Raw genomic sequence first — 20,441 nt, 5'->3', positions numbered from 1 at the left:
ATTTGACTTGAGAAACTTTCCAGGCTCCATCCTCAAAGTCTGCTGCTGTGGGTATGACAAAAATCCCCCTCCCAAAGCCACAAACAGCAACACCACGATGCCCTGAAGCTGCCCAGAAACTATTAAAGAGAGACTGGTGCAACTTCCCAACAGGAGTGTTTCAATGTTTCAGTGAGTGAACACACTGAACCCTCTTGTGAATTTCAAGTGCTCTGCTGATGGCTTTAAAATCAACAGAGAAAACTGAGCTCGGGAATCTCGTGTCACAAGAGGCTGCTCTAGGTGTGTGGGATGGGAAGAAGGGGAATGTTTGGGTTAATCGATTCAGGCACTGACTTGCAGACCAGCTGGATTCTCTGCCACGCTCTCAGGCTCATGTGGAAGCTCAAACTCCTCAAGCTCAGCTGTCTTATTTCTGGGAGCGTTACCGATCCTGCCGGGAGAGCCTTTGCTGCCGTGTGCTGCTGAATTATTACCAAAGGCAACAAGGCTGCTGTTGGGCCGGGGCCTGCGTTTGGGGGAGCACCTGGCTGCAAGGGGAGAACGAGAAACAGGTAACAGCGACACTCCGAGTTTCTCAGAGGTGTGGGGTGAGCATTTGCGGGGTTTGTTTAGAGAAGGCTGAAGCGGGAGCGTGTTGGGGGGTGTTTCTGGTGCTACAAGCGGCCGTAGGACGGGAGGGAGCGGCGCAGCGCGGCGTTCAACCCGCTGGCGCTTGCTGCGTTGTGGAAGAGCCGCACGGTGTCCCGTGGCGGGGAGGCTCGGCCGTGTCCCCGCTGCCGGGGGGTCCCGGGGGGGTCCCGGGGGGTCCCGGTCCCGGCTCCCACCTGCGCGGGGGCGGGGCGGCGCGCGGCCGCTGGGGGCGCTGCGGCGGGGGGCGGGGCGGCGCGCGCCGGGCTGCGCGGGGCGCGGAGCGGAGCGGAGCCAGCGCGGCCCCGCCATGAACAGCATCAAGAACGTACCGGCGCGGGTGCTGAGCCGCCGCGGCGGACACAGCCTGGAAGCGGAGCGGGAGCAGTTCGATAAGAGCCAGGCAAGGCGGGCGGAAGCGGGGAGGCGGCGGCGGCGTTTCGGGGTTGGCTTTGGGGCTCGGGGGCCCCCTGTGGAACCGGCGCCGGTCCGCGGGGTATTGCCTCGGGGCGCGCTGAACTCGGGGGTGTTGTCGGGGGAAGGATGGGGAGGAGCGAGTCCCCGCCGGGACCCCCTGAGACCGTCCCGGAGAGGCGGCCGCCGTCCGTCCGTCCGTCCGTCCTCGCTGCCGGCGCCGCGCACGCCCCGCCGCTCCCGCCTGCCCTCCGCACCGCTTCCTCGTGCCGTGACCCCGCGACGGTCCCGCACGGATACCGGCAGCGCGGCCGGGTCTCGTCCCCGCCGTGCGCCGCCGCCTCGGCGGGCAGCAGAGCCGCGGGCAGGCGGCGCGTCCCGCCCCCTCCCCCGCATCCTCCGGGGCCTTATCGGCAGGTAAACACGGCCGTGAGCAAACAGCGAAAGTTTTGTGTCCGCGGCCGGGCCCGGGCGCCGCCGCACGCAGGAGCCCGGAGCTGCCTCTGTGGTGCCCGGCCCGGGAAGGCGCATCTCCGCGGCCGTGCGCTGCGTCCCGCTCCCGCCCCGGCCGCACGGAACACCCCAAAAGCGGGAGCTGTTGTGCAGCGGGGAGGGGTCACACGTGGGGTGTTCCCGCGGGGGTCGGGGTGTCCACGGAGAGGGCATCGGAGCGAAAACAAAACCCATGGAGGTTCGTGTCGAGTGGTGTCCGTAGCCCTTCCCCGGCCCCCGCGGGGTGGGTGATGCTCAGGCGCGAGGGGTCAGTGTACGGCTGGTGGGAAACTGGTCATGCCAACAGCATGGGCATAGAGGGACAGGCCGGCCACCTGCTCCGGCTGAGGTGACACACCTCCTGGCACACGTCCTCTGAACACTCTGGTTTTGCAGATGTGAAGTTATCAGAGGTGTTTTTCTCCTTCGCCTTGCTGGTCCTTCCCCAGCCCCTGGGCTGGTTGGGTTCCAGAGGCTGCCAGCCAAGGCCACCGGGGATTTCGGGGCTGGGGGGGGGGGGGTCACGGTGCTGCTCGGCCGTGCCGGGCACGAAACGGAGCTTGTTGGGTTTGGGGAGCAACACGAGAAAACCGGCAATTCCGGTTCCTTCTGGACGTGTCTCCTTCAGTTGTCCCGCTGGGCACCGCCGGGGAATAACCGCGGCGGCAGCGCTGACTCGTGTGCCCAGGGCAGCCTGTGCCCAAGGGCAGCAGCACGACCCTCCCCTCCTGCCCTCTGGCATTGGGGACTTTGTGATGGGATGAGTCCTGGGTGAGTGCAGCTTTGCTCTCAGTTGCAGGGGTGCTGTGGGCATAGCTGGTGGTCGCTCTCTGAGCTGCACCCCTGGCTTGCTGGCTCCTGGACACATCCATCACCCAGAACTGACCTTTTTGTTTCAGCAACTGCTGAAAAACTCTCCTAAAGGAGCTTTATCCTAACGTGGCTTCCCAGAGCAGTGACAGAAGTGGGATCAAAACTGTTCCAATGTCAGCACTTGGGTATTGATCTGCTTTCTATGTGTAATTATAGCAGCTGTAGGGATGGCTGCTGGTTGCCTCTGTGTCCTGGGGGTGCTGGTGGCACATCCCCTCCATGTGCCTCCACCAGCTGAGGATTTCACACCACCCTGGAGAACGATGCTGCCCACACCAGGAGCCCCATCTCCTTTCCCCTGCAAAGGCCAGAGTGATGCCTGTGGGTGCAGACAGGGGTTACTGGGCCTGGTGTGATCCTGGGTGCTCATGGGTGACATGAAGATCACCCCTTTTCCCTGAACATGCTTTCTGGGGTCTCGTGAGGGGGTGATGCAGACATCCCCTCGCAGTGGCTGTGTGGGAGGTGGGAAGCTGCTGTCCTGCAGTGGGCACTCGCTCTGCAGCCTGTAGGAGGCAAAACTCCTTTTCTGCAGTCAATTTTTGCTTTTCTTAAACAACAGGGTTAAAATTCCAATGAGCTGCAGAGACACCAGGAATACAGTGCATGTCTCTGCTGAGGGGTGATTTATTTGGGGTGTAATTTAGGAAGGAGAAGCCTTAGGAAGGGAACTCCAGAGCAGCCATTTGTAGTTCAAACTGACCCAGCAGCCCTCGTGCCACCCAGCCAAGGAGGTTTCCAGCTTGATGTCCTGCTGCCAAAAAATCCCTCCCTGCCACGGCATCATGCCAGGACCCAGCATCCACCTGCCAAGTGGGGACTGCAGCCCCATGAGGTGCCAGGGGCCGTGGGCAGGGAGGATCACACTGTAATTAAAAAGCAGCCTGAAAAGAAAGGGTGGATGTAAACCCTGCTCCTTCATTTGGGCGCTTTGATCCTGCTTTAGTCACCAGCTTGGTACGTGAGGCTGTGAGTAAGTGTTGGGGCTGCACCTGTGAGGGCTCCCACAGCCCGTGGCCAGGCAGGTTTTGGGGTTTGGGCCCCCTCACTGGCAGGACTGGGGCTGCAGCACCCCGCTGGTGACAGGGATCTGTCAGCGGGTTGCAGGAGGGTTTCAGCTGGGCTGGTTGTGCACCTGCAGGAACAACTGGGACCTGCTCATCTCCAGATGTGCCAATGATGTCCCAAGAGGCTGAGTCAAGGGTGAATCTGTTTCAGAGCCATCCTCCATGTCCCAGGGAGGCACATCCTGAAGGCACACATGTCCCAGGCTGCAGCATTGCCCTGTGCCCTGTTCTCACCATCCCCTTTTCATGGACCTCCTGGCCAGCTTGGGTTTGGAGCCAGCAAAAGCAGCCCTGAGCTGGCAACCCCAAGGGACTGGCCCTGGTTTGGTGCCAGTGGTTTATTTGGTGCCACGCTTGACATGGCACCTGCACTGTGGCAGTGCTGGGAGCTGCCTGTGCCTGGGTCTGCTCCTCTGGGGCTGGAGGTAAAAAGGCTCAGTTGAAACCTCTGCACTGAATCACCAAGGATGAAACCAACCTCTCCAGTAGCTCCCAGGCTGAGTTTTAGCTGGTTGGACTAGAAATGAGATTATAGGCAATAAATACAGTAAAACCACCAGCACCAATGGGAATTACAGCCTGGTTTTTGGGACAGGCTGGGTCCCAGCCCTAGTCCCATCCTGCTGGGCAGGGCCAGGCAGCTGAGCTCCTGTCCTAGGAATGTGGATGGTGTTTCCCTTCCTAGGGGTCTGCCCTCAGCTCATGGTTTGCCCTCTGTGCCTCCTCCCAGCCCTGTGGGACTGGAGGCTGAGCCCAGCTCCTGCCAATGGGTTGGGATTAGTGTAGTAAGTTGGGATGAGTGTGATAAATTGGGATGAGTGTGTCTCGCTGCTCCTGTGGTGAAAATCCAGGTTTGAGAGATGTCTGCCCTGTTCCTCCCCATGCAAAGCACCTCAGGCAGATGCAATGAGACCTCTCACAGCTCTTTGCCACTGGATGACATTTCCAAGCTGTGCCATGCAAAACAGGCAGCTTGTCCCTCTCAAACTTTGTGTCCTGGCGATGAACCATCTCTTTGGTGGTGTTCTGGAGGTGCTGGCAGCCCTGAGGGCCTGTGGCACATCTCCTCTCCAGCCCAGCCATGGTTGAGGGTGCAGCATCTCACCAGCTCCAGGCTTTTGAGTGGCTGCTGGGTGCTTTGGGAGGTGCTTTGGGCTGTGCAAGTGCCAGTTCCTGGGCACTCCAGGCTCGTTAACCTTCGAGGATAAGAGGATTACAGCAAGTCACCAGCTTAACTCCGCTGCTGCTCGACGGCCCCACATGGCAGGGTAACACCGAGGCTCTCCCAGGGTGGGAAGGCAAAACCAGCCCCTTTTCCTGGTGATTGGGCTCAGTGCTTTGGGAATCCTTCACGGTGGTTTTGTTTAGGGGTGGATTTGGTTCATTGACACCTTTGGCATCGTCCCTTTGGCACGGCATCAGGTTCCTCCTGCATAAGACAGGAGCACTTGATAGCTCAGTGTCAGGTTCCTCCTCCTGTGGGAAACCACCTCGGTTTGGAGGCATTCCTGGGCCAAGCAGCCCTGTCAAAGCAGGTGCTTTCCCCAGGAGGCAGGAGCAGGGTTTGGTAAGGCTTTACAGCTTGTGAGGCTGCAGGGAGGGACCGTTTCTCTTCCGGCAGAGCGCTGCTGGCGGGGCTGCTTCCTGCCTTCCCAGCTGGGACCTTTTTCCTCTGCCAGTGACCAAAAGCTCACAGAGGCAGGCACAGCCCAAGTGCTTGTGTGAGGGTGAAGCAGCTCAGCTGAGTCTGCAGGGACCCAGCGAGGAGGAAGATCCTCATCTATCACAGCAACTGGGTTTTGCAGCCTGTTGTCACGTGAGAAACGCAACTGACCCCTGCCTGTGGTTGTCTTTTGGAGTGAACTGTTAAATTAAAGTGTGCATTAGAATCTAGATCATCCTTTGATGGTCTCATCACAGCCACCACTCTCTCCTTGCTTGGGGATTGCCCTCTTCCCACCTGCTGTTTGCACACAGAAGCACTGTCAAAGATTTTCCCCCCACCCCCTGGTTCAAAGGCTCCGTGTGATTAGACAAACAACCCTGGAATTTGGCACCTTGCTGTTGTGCTCTAACGCTCCCTGGGCACGATGCTGAGTTCAGGCTGCACAAACACTGTTGGACAGGGGCAGGGGGGAGCTGAGCTCAGGTACTGACCCGTCTGTGACCGGCTGCACTGGAGGGGAGGGGCTTGGATGGGATAAAAACCCTGTTTCTCTATGTCAGTAATTGACTTTGAGGCAACAAATGTGTTATAAAATGGAGGCTATTGCCCCAAAGCTCTGGGTGGCTGTGCCGTTCCCAGCTGGCAGCACACCCAGATCTTCCCTTTGAGGGGATGGTGGGTTGGGGAGCGGGAGGGCTGTGCTGATGGCCACTCTCTCCTCGTCTCACAGGCTGTCAGCATCAGCAAAGCCATAAATACACAGGAAGCACCAGTGAAGGAGAAACATGCCCGCAGTATCCTTTCCCTCAGCTCACCTGGATGGCACAGAGGAGATCCAAGGCTGGGGCAGGAGGGTTTTCACCCCACGAGGCTCGAGCCAAGGGAGGTTTAGGAGACAGGAGACCCACGCAGAGCTTGGCTGGGGGATGGCATTTTGTAGTTTTATCCATCAGTGAAAGTGGAAACTAGAGCAGTGCCCTGCAGCAGGGGAGGCTGCACCAGAAAAATAATGAATGGGGTTTTTATCCATGGGGGCAGCATCTCTCTGTTCCCTTTTTAATGGAAGTTGAACAGGAATAGTCCCCAGCCCAGCCTGTGCCCTGCTCCGTGTGTGTCCAGTTGGCCTTGACCACAGGGAAGGGATCATCCTGGGGACACACCATGAGAAGGGAGCGTTCACCTTCTGGTCCTACGCCATCGGGCTGCCCCTGGCCAGCAGTGCCATCCTCAGCTGGAAGTTCTGCCACGTCCTGCACAAGGTCCTGCGTGACGGCCACCCCAATGTGAGTGTCCCCTCTGAAACATCCCTTGCCAGTGGGGAAAAGTGTTTGGCTCCCTCTGTGCAGAGGTTGAGATTCCTTCCCTGCCCCAGCCACCTTTCCCAGGCCATGGGGCTGTGAAGCTCTCCCTTACCTCACATCTTCCAAACCTCCCCATGCAAAGCCCCAGCCCCTGGTTGCTACTGAAGAGCTTGAACTTCATCTCCCGAAACTGGATGGCACAAGGGGCCAGATCCAGCCTCTTCCCCAGCTTCAAGGCAGGCAGTTGGGCACCTGCCCAGCTCGGTGCCAGCCCCACCATGTTGCATCCCCCTTGTTTTTGTCCCCAGGTCCTCCAGGACTGCCAGAGGTACCGCAGCAACATCCGAGAGGTGGGGGACCTGTGGGTGAGTGGGGCAAAGCTGAGGTTTGTACCTTCCACGGGATTTGGGGGCCAGTGCTGGAAACCATCACGGGCATGGGGAGGGCAATACAACACCTGGAATAACCCATTGCCTGTGACTCTGCTTGGAGGTGGTTACATGCTTGATGAAGGGGCAAGAGCTGTAGGGCACAGGGTCACGGGCACACACGGGCTCGGCTGCATCCGACTGCATCGCTCTGGATTTGCCACATTTCCCCTCCTGTCTCCATCAGGGCCATTTGCACGACAGGTATGGGCAGCTGGTGAACATCTACACACGGCTCCTCCTCACCAAGATCTCCTTCCACACCAAGGTGAGACCCTGTGGCACCCCAGCACCCCGCTGTGCCAGGGGGACGGGGCTTCGTCAGGGGATGTAAAGCACCAGTGAAATATATTAGCAGCAACCACTAGTTTGGGGTTTTTTTTCCCTTCTTTTACCAAGCATCTCGAGTTCCCCCCGGGCCTGGAAGTGTCAGATGAAGTGCTGGAAAAGACTGCAGGGACGGACGTGAACAACATGTGAGTGTCGTGGCAGGAGCACAGCACCCAGCGCTCGGTCCATCCTGCCACAAACTGCCTCCTGTTTGGGGCAGCCATCGGTGGTTTATCATTGACTGGATGAGGCCCAATTCCTCCTGCACATACAGAGTGGTGAGGACTGCAAATGCAGGGGGCAAACCTGCCAAATTCATCTCGGTCTGAGCCCTTGTCATCACGAGCACCCACAGTGATTATGAGCAGCTGGAGTAAGGATCTCTATGGCACCGGGTAATGATGTTTTGGGTTTGTTTTTTGGCAGCTTCCAGCTGACAGTGGAGTTGTTTGACTACCTGGACTGGGAGCTGAAGCTGTCAGAGTCAGGTGAGGAGGCAGCAGGTCTCTCCTGCTCACCCTGGGGCTCTTGAGCAATAGTTTCGCTCTTTGGTCAGGAATGGAGTTCTGGCTCGGGAGGCTGAGCCTGGAGGCTCCCGTCCTTCCTCCGCCTTTGATGAGACTTCAGAGGTTGATTCTCAGCCAGATTCCCCCTGTTGGTGCTCTGTAGATGTGCTTGTAGAGGACTGTTTCAGGAACGTGGCTGGTTTTAGCCCACCTGAGCAATGCAGAGTGTTGTTTTCCAGAGAGATGCTGCTCTGAAGTCTGGTTTTATTTCTCCGTTTTTGGTACAATCATACTAATTCTAATACCCAAATCCTTTCTATCCCATTCAAAGCACAGGATGGGGCTGTAGCTCTTTCTATTCACTTCACCTTGTTGAAATACCTCTGGGGAGAGCTGGAGGCCCCTGCCCATGTTTGCTTTTCCTGGTGCCTCCTCCAGGAATTTTTAGATGGCTTAAAAACGCGGCGGTTTCTTCCTCAGCTTCAAGTCAGGGACAGGGAGCTGCCCTGGAAAGCAGGGCACAGCGGGAGGGACCCACTCCCAGCTCCTGTCAGCCTCCAGCTTCTCCTCCTGACCCAGTTATACAGAGAATTTATATTCATAAATACTTTAAAGCTGAGTGAGGAGGAAGCCAGAGTGGATATGCTGGCTGGATTTCTGCCAAGGGAAGGGATCAGTTTCCAAGCCGGGGCAGGCGAGGCTGCGGTGCTGCCCTGCCAGGCCCCTGCCCTGGGATCTTCTCTCAGCTCCCTGCATGATTAAACAGAGCAAAACCCCCTGGCTGCATCGTGCACTGACAGCTGAGGGCACCCGTCCTGCCATTGCAGCATCCTGGGGTTGAATCCCTCCTCTCTGGGGTTGGGGTACCCAGGGCAGGGCTGAGCACCGCTTCCTCCATGCTTCATTTGGATGGCTTTTCTTGCTGGGAGAGGGGTTGTTCCTGGCTCAGCAGGACAGAGTGGGGCAGCAAACCCCTTTCACGTCGTGTCCCGGCACAGCCACGTCCGTGGTGGTTAATGATCAAGCGGAGCGGCCCGGAGCAGGCCGCGCGTGCCAAGATGGCGCCGGCGCCTCAGCGCGCTCTCCCCCGCAGTTTTCAGGCAGCTCAACACCTCGATGGCGGTGTCGCAGATGTCGGCGGTGCAGTGCCGCCTCGCCCCCCTCATCCAGGTCATCCAGGACTGCAGCCACCTCTACCACTACACCGTCAAGTTAATGTTCAAGCTGCATTCCTGTGAGTCCCTCGGCACGTTCCCGGGTCAGGCTTTACGGGGAGAGGTTCTCAGGGATCCGACGGGTGTGGGTGCAACCATCTGTGGCCATGTCCCTGCATTTCAGACGGGCTTTAAAGTTCCTTAAGGGTTCCTTAAGGATCTGCTCCACCTCATGTAGACATCCCATGAAGGAATTAGAGGGATTTGTCCTTGGTGAGCTCTAAGTGATGTGCCTTGGCCCGCCAGCCCCTGCCTGGGGTGGTTCAGGGTTCCCATGCCCACCTCTCCCTGCACCATGTCCCTGCTCCCTGTGCCAGGGATGAGGACACCCCACTCCCATCCTGACCCCTCCCACCCAGCTTCCCTCTGGCTCTGTGACTGCATTTGCAGCCCCGGGTGAGTCACGCTGTGCCCGTCTCTGCCGCAGGTCTGCCGGCCGACACGCTGCAGGGACACCGGGACCGCTTCCACGAGCAGTTTCGCAGGTAACCTGGGCACGAGGGGTGCCAGTGAGGTCCCTTCCCTCCTGCCAGGCTCCCTGCTCTCCTCCCCTGTGAGCAATTTTCCTTTCCCCCCCCTTTCCAGCCTCAAAAACTTCTTTAAGAAGGCATCCGACATGCTGTATTTCAAGCGGCTCATCCAGATCCCCCGGCTGCCGGAGGTACCGTGGGATTTCAGTCGTGTGTGATGCTTTGGAGAGTTCAGGGTGCATGAGGGTGTCCCCATGGGTGGGTTTGGGATGTGGGGACACTGTGGAGGGACCTGCAGGCTCATCCCAGCAGCATGGGGGTGGCTGCCTCCCTCCCCTTGGCAGTCTGCCTGCACCAGTCCCTGGAACCCCGGGTGATGCCACTATGACTTGTCCCTGCAGAGCCCCCCAAACTTCTTGCGGGCATCTGCGCTGGCAGAGCATGTGAAGCCAGTGGTTGTCATCCCTGACGAAGCCCCTGAGGATGAGGAGCCAGAGAACCTCATTGAGATCAGTACAGCTTCCACCACGGAGCCACAGGTGAGGACATGGGGATGGGGACTCTGGGGCGGGAGGGAACAGGCACCTGCAGCCTGCCTCAGCCCAACCCCCTCTGTCTTCCCCAGATCACCTCAGATGTATTTGAGCAAACCTTTGGGCCGCCCAACGGCGTCCGGGACGACAGGTATTGGTTGGGAATCCAGCGGAGGTGGGGATGGGACAGCTGCTGCCATGTGAGACCAACCTGCCTCTCTCTGCAGGGATGCACAGATCGAGAGCCTCAAGAAAGAGGTGGATATGCTCCGTGCAGAGATGGAGAAGATCAAGCTGGAGGTAAAGCCCAGCTGGGGAGCAGCCAGTGTGGGGTGTTTTTTGGTGGTGTGGCATGGAAACGCTGATGAGATGCAGCAGGAGTGGGGTCAGGGCACCCAGAGCTGCTTTTTGGGGCCTTTCCTAATGCCAGGACCTTGATGTAGATGGGATGGGGACACACAAGACCCATCCCTTGACATCCCAACCCACTGCTTGTGGAGAGGATGAGCTTTTCTGTACCTCTCACAGCCACTTTGCCCAAATCACAGCCGGGCACCTGGATAGGGGTGCTGGGGAGGGGCAGAGCCTTGTGCAGGGCAGTGCCCGAGTGCCCACCCGTGCCCCGCAGGCGCAGCGGTACATCACGCAGCTCAAGGCCCAGGTGAACAGCCTGGAGGGAGAAGTGGAGGAGCAGCGGAAGCAAAAGCAAAAGGCGCTGGTGGACAACGAGCAGCTGCGGGATGAGCTGGAGAGGCTGCAGCGGCTGAAGCAGGACAGCGACAGGTCCCAGCGGCTCTGCGCCGAAGCTGAAAGTAGGTGCCCGTCAGCACCCGTGGGATGCCCAGGCTGTGGCTGCTGGTGCTTTCCTGGGGGGCATCAACAAGAGTGTGGGCAGCAGGTCGAGGGAGGTTCTCCTCCCCCTCTACTTTGCCCTAGTAAGGACACTTCTGGAGTGCTGTGTCCAGTTCTGAGCTTCCCAGCTCAAGAGGGACAGGGAGAGAGGCCAGTGTAGGGCCACCAGGATGCTGAGGGGACTGGAGCATCCTCCTTATGAGGAAAGGCTGTGGGACCTGGGGCTGTTCAGCCTGGAGAGGAGAAAGCTGAGAGGGGACCTTCTCAATGCTGATAAGTAGTTAAAGGCAGGGTGTCAAGAGCATGGGGTCAGTCTTTTTCTGTGGTGGCCAGTGCCAGGACAAGGGGTGATAGGCACAAGCTGGAACACAGAAAGTTCCATCTAAACACAAAGAGAAATTGGTTTGGTGCTGAGGTGAGGGAGCCCTGGCCCAGGCTGCCCAGGGAGGGTGTGGAGGCTCCTTCATGGGAGGTTTCCAACCCCACCTGGACACGTTCCTGTGCCCCCTGAGCCAGGGGAACCTGCTGTAGCAGGGGCTGGGCTGGAGCAGCTCTGCAGGGCCCTTCCAACCCCATCATTCTGTGGTTCAGAGAAAGCCAACGCCACCGAGATCCGCTACACAAAGCTGAAGGAGAAGCACAGTGAGCTCATCAACACACACGCCGAGCTCCTGAGGAAGGTAACACTGCTGCCTGTGCCAGGGGCCCAGTGCTGCTGTCATCCCCCTGCCCCTGTGGTGTGTGCCCAACCTCACCCTGTGTCAGTCCTATCATCCTGCACCCAGGCACCTGTGAGCAGTGGGTGTGAGGCACCCCTTCCACTCATGTGGATACCATGGAAAAGGCATCTCCAAGCTACTCCCCCAGACAGGATTTGGGCAGAAGGGTTGGCGAGGGTCTCCTCTGGCAGTAATGCCGTTTAATGCCCGTGTCCCTGTGCAGAATGCTGACACTGCAAAGCAGCTGACGGTCACGCAGCAGAGCCAGGAGGAGGTGGCACGTGTCAAGGAGCAGTTGGCATTTCAGGTGGAGCAGGTCAAGCGGGAGGCTGAGATGAAGGTGAGCCAGCATCACGCTGAGTCTGACCCCACTGGCCTGGCCCCAAGCCCTTCCCAGCCTGAGAAACGTGATGTCTGTGCACAGTGTGGTATTGGTGTCAGTCCCTGATCTGGGGAAGAGTTGTCCTGGCCCCTCAGGAGAGTGTTTCTTACTGTGTGCTCCATTCTGTCTGCCCCAAATCTACCATTGCAAATTTGATGGCTTTGGGTGCCTTTTGTTCTTTGGGGGCCCAAGCTGCAGGCTGCTCCCAAGATTCCTACCCTGGGGAAACAACCCCTCTGGGATCCAAAGGCAAGGAAAGGTGTCTGGGCTGGTGCTGAGCGCCTGCCACGGGTGTGTGGTTGCAGCTGGAGGATCAGAGTGTGCAGCTGGAGCAGCTGCGGCAGGAGCTGGACACACGGCGGGAGGAGCTGGAGCAGGCTCAGCGCTCGCTCGGCCAGGCCAAGCAGGTACAGGGCCAGGGGCACAGCAGGAGCACAGGGCTCAGTGGACTGAGCCAGGAGCTGGGCATGGCCTCAGCCTGTGGGCGTTGGGCTGGTGGTGTGGAGGTGGGTGGGTGATGGGGGTGTCCTGGCCCCGCTCAGGTGGGTGCAGAGCTCAGCGCCCAGGTGGAGGCTCTGAACACCGAGAAGGAGCTGCTGAGGCGGTCGGTGAGCGAGAAGGAGTGTGAGCTGCTCTCCACACGTGGCCTCGTCGAGGAGAAGGAGCTGCAGCTGAGCCAGGAGGTGGACAAAGCCACGAGGGAGATCCACGAGCTGCAGGGCAGGCTCCTGGAGAAGGTAATGGTGTTTTACTGGGAGGGAGCCCTGGCTCAGGCTGCCCAGGGAGGGTGTGGAGGCTCCTTCCTTGGAGGGCTTCAAGACCCACCTGGACACCTGGTTCCTGTGTGACCTGATCTAGGTGGGACCTACTTCTACAGGGGGGTTGGACTGGATGATCTCTAAAGGTCCCTTCCAACCCCTGCCATTCTGTGACTCTGGGTGGGGAGCTTGGTCCCTCTCCACTCGCTGGGGTGAGGTGTGTTTGGGTGGTGCTGAGCCACAGCCAGTGTAGCCAGTGGGATGTGACTTGTACCAGCAATAATGTGAAGCTGGGGTCTAATCCTGCAGAGCCTGCCTGGACACATTCCTGTGTGACCTGGTCTAGCAGGGGGTTGGACTAGATGATCTCCAGAGGTCCCAACCCCCATCATTCTGTGATTGTGTGAAAGGGGCTCCCCAGGGACATGATGGTGCTGGGGCCTCATTGATAAGGGGTCCTGTGTCCCAGTTGTGCAATTGGTCTCTTCCTACAACCCCACAGAGCAACCAGGAGCAGAGTCTGCAGCAGCAGCTGCTGGATGAGCAGTTTGGGATCCTGCAGGAGACGGTGCGGGAGGCCGAGGGCATCCTCCGTGACGCAGTGGCCAAGTTGGATGACCCGCTGCACATCCGCTGCACCAGCTCCCCAGGTACATCCCAACCACAGGGCCTGCAATGGGTACTCCTCCTTCCTAGATGGATGAATATTGTGTGTCAACCTCCTCCAGGCACAGTTCTTTTCCTACCAAACATCACACCCGAGGAGGTTGGGGCCAAACTGCCAGGAGCAGAGTTTGAGCTCTCATCTCAGCGCTACTTTGCTCAGATTCTAGTGCCATTCCCGAGCCAGGGCTTTGAGGGCTTGAGCTGCCTTGATTTCCCCTCAAAGGAGCCTTGTGGAGTCACCACTTGTGCTGGTTCAGACACCCACCAGGCTGGCTGCTCTAACGAAGCTGGATTCATTGCAGATTACCTGCTGAGCCGGGCGCAGGCGGCGCTGGAGTCCACGGACGCCCTGGAGAACGGGCACGCGCAGTACGTGGCCTCCATGGCAGGTACCTGGGGCATTGCTGGCATCTTGCTTTCAGTTGTTATACATCCAGTAGCCCCTCAGCTGCTTCCAGGGCTGTGGGCAAGTGTGCAATGCCCTGGTGATGGCAGAATGTGGGGGGATGGAGTTGGAGGGTCCCCATGTGCTCATTCAAGGAGCAGCCTACAAGCTGGAAGGGTCAATACCAACCTGTCCGAGCTGCTGTGCTGATCCTTGGGTGCCTTGGAGGGTGGGTTGCAGCCCCCAGGGCATGGCCCTTGGTGCCCTGGGCCAGCAGTGACCATGTCCTGTCACCAGCAGATGCTGCAGGGCTGGTGGGGGCTCTGGCCCTCTTCACACACCTGACAGCTGACACCATTGTGAACGGCAGTGCCACGGCTCACCTGGCTCCCACCGACCACGCTGACCGTGAGTGCCAGGGGGCTGCAGTGCTGGGGGGAGGATGGTGCTGTTGGGGAATGTTTATCATGGAGTCATAGAATCTTGGAAAAGACCTTTAAGCTTAACGTCCCAACTATTAACCTCACTCTGCCCAGCCCACCACTGACCCCTGGCCCTCAGCACCTCAGCTCCACGGCTTTGGGATCCCTCCAGGGCTGGGCACTGCCCCAGCTCCCTGGGCAGCCTGGCACAGGGGCTGACACCTCTCTCAGGGAAACAGTTCTGCCTCAGCTCCAATCTCAACCTCCCCTGGAGAAACTTGAGCTGTTTCCTCTTGTCCTGTGCAGAGACAGACCCCCAGCTCCCTGCAGCCTCCTGTCAGAGAGTGCTCCTGTCTCCCCTCAGGCTCCTCTTCTCCAGGCTCAACACCCCCATTCCCTCAGCCCCTCCCCAGCCCCTTGTGCTCCAGCCCCTTCCCCAGCTCTGTGCCCGGCTCTGGCCACGCTGCAGCCCCTCAGTGTCCCTGTGGCAGTGAGTGAGGGGCCCAGCACTGACACAGCTCTGGAGCTGCAGCCTCCCCAGGGCCCAGCACAGGGGACAATCCCTGCCCTGCTGCCACACTATATCTGACACAAGCCAGGATGCCCTTGGCCACCTGGGCACGCTGCTGGCTCCTGTTCAGCTGCTGTTGAACACCCCCAGGTCCTTTCCCTCTGGGCAGTTTCCAGCCCCTCTGCCCCAGCCTGCAGCATTGCCTGGGGTTGGTGTGGCCCAAGTGCAGGACCTGGGATGGAGAGACCCTCTGCCCAGTGAGCAGCCTGGCACTGACCCATCCTCTCCCCAGGGCTGACGGAGACGTGCCGGGACTGTGGGCAGCAGAGCCTGGGCTACCTGGGCCAGCTGAGGGACAAGCAGACGGTGGGACGAGCTGAGCTGGGGGCCGTGCGCCAGGCGCTGCAGGGGGTCCTGCAACTGGCCCAGGTAGGAGATGGAGCCCAGCACAGCCACCTTCCCACCCACAGCTGGCAGGGGGCTATTTGCTGGTGTTGGTATTTCCTAAAGGAAGAATCAAAGCAGGCAGTTACTGCAGGAGGACATGGCCTCTGTTTGTTGTTTTCCCTCGTTGTCCAAAGCTGGAATCTGAGATTCGGGGTTGGAGTGAGTACTTTGGAGTGGTTTGTCCCCCACAGCCACAGGTTCTGGTGTTTTCCTTGAGGCATCTCAGCTTCTGACCCTTCCTGGTGGTACATGAGATAATGACCCTCAGGTCAGCTCTAGTTACTCACTCCCGTGGAACAAAACTTCCCAACTGTCAGGTGACTTGTCTCATGAAACCCCACATGAATCTCTTCCATTAAATCACAGCCAGCAGCTCTCCAGAGCCCTCTGGAGTCCTGCCCTGCCAAAACTGCTCCTGTGATTGAGTTTTGTCACTTTGATTTGGGGTGTTTCTTACCCCTGAGGTCCCTGTGCCATGTTTGCTGCAGGTTAGTAGCACATGTGCCTCCACCCTTGCAGTGGGCACCCTTGCTGCTGCTGCAGATGTATTTAGGGAGGGGGAAAGAGGGGTCAAATACCTTGGTTTAATGTTGTTCCTTGCAACTACTCTCATCTTTCCCTCTGTTTAAAACCTCCTGACTGCTGCTGCCTCCTCTGGCAGGAGCTGAGGCCCAAGAGCTTAGACATCAGGCAAGAAGAGCTGGGGGACATGGTGGAGAAGGAGATGGCCTCCACCTCCGAGGCGATCGAGGATGCCGTCAGGCGGATAGAGGTGAGGTGAAGCTGCAGGATGGGCCATTTTGGTACCTTGGGGCAGCAAAGTTTCCATTTCTCCTCCACCACGCTCACCCTCACAGTGACATGGCCTCCAACCCCTCCTCTCCTGTGCTTCCCCAACAGGAGATGATGAGCCAGGCCAGAAGCGAGAGCTCCGGTGTTAAGCTTGAAGTGAATGAGCGGTGAGTTTTGACCTTGCTGGGCTGTGCTCTGCTCCTAAACCCCACATGCAACCTGCTGCTGCATCCTCCTGATGCTCAGCAGAAAACTCTCCTTCACAAGGGTGGATTTCTGTCTTGCACATCCAAGCTAATTGTTCACAGCTGCTTTGTGGGCTGCTTAGAACTAACCTGCAGGCTGTCCAGTCTCCAAAAAAGACCCGTTTTCTAGCTGAGGCCAAAGCCTCCTTCCCTGGATGTGGCATCAGAGGATGCTGAACACTTTTTTTTCCCTTGTTTCCCTACAGAATTCTGAACTCCTGCACGGATCTGATGAAGGTCAGTACTGCAGAAGCACAAATAGGGCATCAAATCCTGTGCCAAACTGTATCTTCCCACCTTCACCAGCACCAAGCCTCTGTAAAATCCCCATCAAGCACCAAAACCTGTTTTATCTTCATTCCAGGCCATTAGACTTCTTGTAATGACATCTACGAACCTGCAGAAGGAGATAGTGGAGAGTGGGCGGGTAAGAGCTTCCCTGCACTCCCCTCTCTGCACTGACAGGAGGCACAGGAGCATTTCCCACAGTGACACACTCTGGATTTCGTGGTTTCCCGTGTTAGCAGCACTCTGCCAGTCCCACTCGCTGCAGATGGGCTGCTCAGCCCTCTCCTCTCTGCACACATCCCTGTCTCCCTTGCAAAGCCTTGCCTGTCTAAAGATGATGGCCCCGAATCAGCCCAAATTTGCAGGCTTTGGGCTCCAAAGCTAGTTTTCTTTGCTATGTATCTAAGCAGGCTGGTGAGAGTGTCCTGAAGGGCACAGAAGGGCTGGCAATCCCTTGCTTTTATGGCTTTGAATACGAATTGGTGTTTTGTTAAGCTTTATGTGGATATTTGCTATGAATTTCTGGATGTATGTGGTGGTGTATATTGGAAGCAAGTTGCTGCAGGCCGTAATGTTCTGGTGTCAACAGGGGGCAGCAACGACTCAGGAGTTTTATGCCAAGAACTCGCGCTGGACCGAAGGGCTGATCTCTGCCTCCAAGGCCGTGGGCTGGGGAGCCACGCAGCTCGTGTAGGTACCCCCGGGACCTCTCCCAGGCTTCTCTGCCTGCTGCTGGTTGAAGGTCTGATGCTGATTTCTAAGGGTATAGCAGGAGATAACACAAAGATGATGGAGTGGAGCATCTCCCTTCTGATGAAAGGCTGAGGGAGCTGGGGCTCTGTAGCTGGAAGGAGACTGAGGGGTGATCTTATTAATGCTTAGAAATACATAAAGGGTGGGTGGCAGGAGAGTGGAGCCAGGCTCATCTCAGTGATGGCCAGTGCTAGGACAAGGGGCAATGGGTAGAGGCTGGAACAGAAGAGATTCCGAAGAAACACAAGGAAGAATTTCCTCATTGTGAGGTGAGGGAGCACTGGCAGGGGCTGCCCAGATGGGCTGTGGAGTCTCCTTCTCCAGAGACATTCAAACCCAGCTGGATGAGTTCCTGTGTGCCCTACTCTAGCTGGCTCTTCTCTGGAAGGGGGGTATTGCACTGGATGATCTTTTGAGGTTCCTTCCAGCCCTTGAGATTCTGTGGTTCTGTGATAACTAACCTGCACTTGCTTTGTAGTGCATGGTGAGTTTCTCTAATGTGATGTCCCTTCTGACCTGTGGTGCAGGGAGTCAGCAGACAGGGTTGTCCTGCACACAGGGAAATATGAAGAGCTGATTGTCTGCTCCCATGAAATCGCTGCCAGCACAGCCCAGCTGGTGGCTGCCTCCAAGGTGGGTACCACAGCAAGATCGGGTCACTGTGTTCCCACAGATGCTCTCAGGCAGTGGTGTGTGGCTGGCTGCCAGTCCTGCAGCCTCCTCCCAGAGAGGAAGGGAAGCTCTGACTGTTTCCAAGCCAGACTGTGATTTTAATCCACATTTCTTCACCTGCATTGATATCCCTCCCCATAGCAGGGCTTGCCTTGGAAATGACCTGTAAAACCTCCCATCTTCCTTCTGTCAAGCTGATTATGTAAAGAAAATGTTAATAACTAATGAGAACCCCCAAAGAGACAACTGCAGGAGCCAGCATTGAGAGTGATGGATTTTGGTCATGGCTGGCTTTCCTGTTGGTGTGGGTGGAAGCCATGGGTAGAGGTTTCAGGGGGGAGGCAGGCTGTGGGGAGCAGGACCCCATCCTGCTTTTCCAGCAGCTGGTTTTAAAATTAACAGCATTGTTAAAACACAAAAGCAAGTTCTGTCTTCCCTGATGCTGCTTATCCATGTGGGCTTGGCTCAGGTGGGAGCAGAGCTGGTTTAGTGTCCTGGAGCTGATGGGCCTTGTAGGAGTCCCTTTGTGTGGCCATGATGGGATCCTCAGCAATGACCACATCTCCTACTTTCTGTCCATTTGTTTAACCTGTGGGTTTTCATGCCAGAGGGCTGGTCTGATGTGATGGGATCGGTGTCTCTGCTCTCATGCAGCACACGGCTGCCTGGGGGCTCCCCCAAGCCAGGGCTGCTGGTGTGGGGGTATCTCACAGCCATCCCCGTGCTCTTTGCAGGTGAAAGCTGAGAAGAGCAGCAGGAACCTAGTCAAGCTCCAGGAGTGCTCACGCAACGTCAACGAGATGGCAGCCAACGTGGTGGCTTCCACCAAGTCAGGGCAGGAGCAGATTGAGGAGAAAGGTGAGGTTGTTTTTTGCGAGGAAAGAGAGAAAAAAACCCTCCAAATCCGTTTCTGGCCCATAGAACACTGTGAGATGTCTGCCCCACGCTGCTTTGGCACGTGAGGCTCTGTGCATGGTGTACACTCAGCCTGAATCCCTGCTTTTCTCCACAGACACCATGGACTTTTCAGGCATGTCCCTCATCAAGCTGAAGAAGGAAGAGATGGAAACACAGGTACAGCCACGAGCGTGGCTTGGGTGCTGCTGCCCTGGGGCCAGACTGAGGTCCCGATTCCCTGGAGTCCCTCCTCCTGCCCCCACCAGTGGAAGGGAGGGGGTGGAATCACAGCCCTGGGCTGCACAGGGACCAAGGGGTGACTGTTTGGGTGCAGGTGAAGGTGCTGGAGCTGGAGAAGCGTCTGGAGAGCGAGCGGGTGCGTCTGGGCGAGCTGAGGAAGCAACACTACGGCCTGGCCGGGGCCTACGACGCGGCCGAGGACGGGGAGGCAAAGCCGGCGCCGGCCCCTCGGAGAGGCATCCTCAAGAAGCCCCCTTTGGCTCAGAAACCCAGCCCTGTGGAGGTAGGGTCTCCCTGGCTGTGGGAGGAGGGCTGTGTTCCCAGCCCCAGGCCCTGACACTTTGCTTTCTCCCCGTTGTCGTTTCAGCCTTAGCGATTTGCCGGGCTGTCGCCCCCTCGCAGGGCCAAGGGGAGCGGGGACGGGCTCCCCGGCGCCTCACGGTGCCTTGGCTGTGCCTTCCAGCAGGGTCTCTGCCCCCACCCGCCTGCAAAACTGGATGGATGGGATTTTAAATGATAGGGGGTTTTTGTTCTTCACTTGATTCCTGGCTGTAGAGCAGGGGGGGTTCCTGCTGGCTCCCTGGGCAGCGCAGGATGCCCTCTCCTCCTCCTCCTCCTCCTGTCAAACGCCTCTTCCCGGTTTCATTTCATTCGGGATTCCTATTGGGTCAAACTTTTTTAAACCCCAACTTCCTCAGCACTAGAGGTTTTCAGTCAATGTAGCTCTCTACTGTACTGCTCAGACCCTTTCCAAGAGCTGTGAACTGTTTGGAAGGTAGGAGACTGCTGGCCTTTTTCTTGCAACCATTTTTTTAACCTCCCCTTTTTTTCAACCTGAGGAATAATTTGACTTTGTCTCAGCATGGGATCAGCCCTCAGCAGAGAGGGAGACTTCAGCCTTACCAGGCACAAGGCTTGTGTAAGGGAACAAGCAGTTACTGACACACACTGGCAATAAGGATACAATTGTTTTGTGTTCCTTTTCTATGTTTTATTACTCCAGCACTGTCAGGGGATCAGTTGTGTTATGTTTTATATTTAAGATAATTAGCAGGATTGAATCTAACCCATGGCCTGTGGGAGCCAGGGGGTTGAGAAGTCTGCAGCAATAAGGAATTACTGATGTGGAGAGACACGGGGGCAGAAGAAAAACCCTGTCAGCTGTATCTTCCCTTGGAGCTACTCTCAAGCTGTAGATTATTAAAGAAGCAATATTTAAAATACACGTGGCAGTGCTTGGTCAGTGTGGTGAGGGGAGGAGGCTGATGGCAGGGCTGGGGCTGGCCCTAAAGGAGGATTTTCTCCCATGAGGAGAAACTTGGTGTTGAGGTGAGGGAGCCCTGGCCCAGGCTGCCCAGGGAGGGTGTGGAGGCTCCTTCTCAGGAGGTTTCCATGTTCCTGTGCCCCCTGAGTGAGGGGAACCTGCTTTAGCAGGGGGTTGTGCTGGATGAGCTCTGCAGGGCCCTTCCCACCCCCAGCATGCTGGGA

At 57.7% G+C, this 20,441-nt stretch overlaps 1 protein-coding gene across 2 annotated transcripts; it reads left to right on the top strand.

Moving 5' to 3' along the window:
- Positions 1-880: 880 nt before the first annotated feature.
- HIP1R (huntingtin interacting protein 1 related) lies at positions 881-20,176 on the top strand. 2 transcript variants are annotated; one of them, XM_062010313.1, is made up of 32 exons: positions 881-1,033; positions 5,873-5,936; positions 6,283-6,425; positions 6,752-6,808; positions 7,059-7,139; positions 7,271-7,347; positions 7,628-7,689; positions 8,801-8,941; positions 9,349-9,406; positions 9,507-9,582; positions 9,793-9,930; positions 10,017-10,075; positions 10,152-10,224; positions 10,553-10,736; positions 11,368-11,456; positions 11,719-11,835; positions 12,183-12,284; positions 12,420-12,614; positions 13,138-13,285; positions 13,604-13,690; positions 13,987-14,094; positions 14,912-15,048; positions 15,728-15,838; positions 15,967-16,025; positions 16,310-16,340; positions 16,468-16,530; positions 16,981-17,081; positions 17,672-17,777; positions 18,551-18,674; positions 18,829-18,890; positions 19,048-19,236; positions 19,321-20,176. In XM_062010313.1, exons 1-32 carry the CDS (start codon positions 941-943, stop codon positions 19,324-19,326), a joined length of 3,141 nt encoding a protein of 1,046 aa, XP_061866297.1. In that variant the 5' UTR covers positions 881-940; the 3' UTR covers positions 19,327-20,176. The 2 variants fall into 2 exon arrangements, with proteins under 2 accessions (XP_061866297.1, XP_061866296.1); XM_062010312.1 differs by having other exon boundaries at positions 13,984-14,094.
- Positions 20,177-20,441: the final 265 nt, after the last annotated feature.

Source organism: Colius striatus, chromosome 17 (assembly GCF_028858725.1).
Source record: "Colius striatus isolate bColStr4 chromosome 17, bColStr4.1.hap1, whole genome shotgun sequence".
NCBI classification, from domain to species: domain Eukaryota; kingdom Metazoa; phylum Chordata; class Aves; order Coliiformes; family Coliidae; genus Colius; species Colius striatus.
Note: the sequence above shows the minus strand (reverse complement) of the source record. Positions and strands in the feature narration are given on the sequence as shown.

Bases quoted from the DNA above. Each gene is read 5' to 3' on its own strand.
- HIP1R (XM_062010312.1), top strand. From the start codon at position 941: ATGAACAGCATCAAGAACGTACCGGCGCGGGTGCTGAGCCGCCGCGGC. The intron at 10,737-11,367 runs GTAGGTGCCCGT...TCTGTGGTTCAG, and splicing joins GCTCTGCGCCGAAGCTGAAA to AGAAAGCCAACGCCACCGAG. The intron at 13,286-13,603 runs GTACATCCCAAC...GATTCATTGCAG, and splicing joins CCGCTGCACCAGCTCCCCAG to ATTACCTGCTGAGCCGGGCG.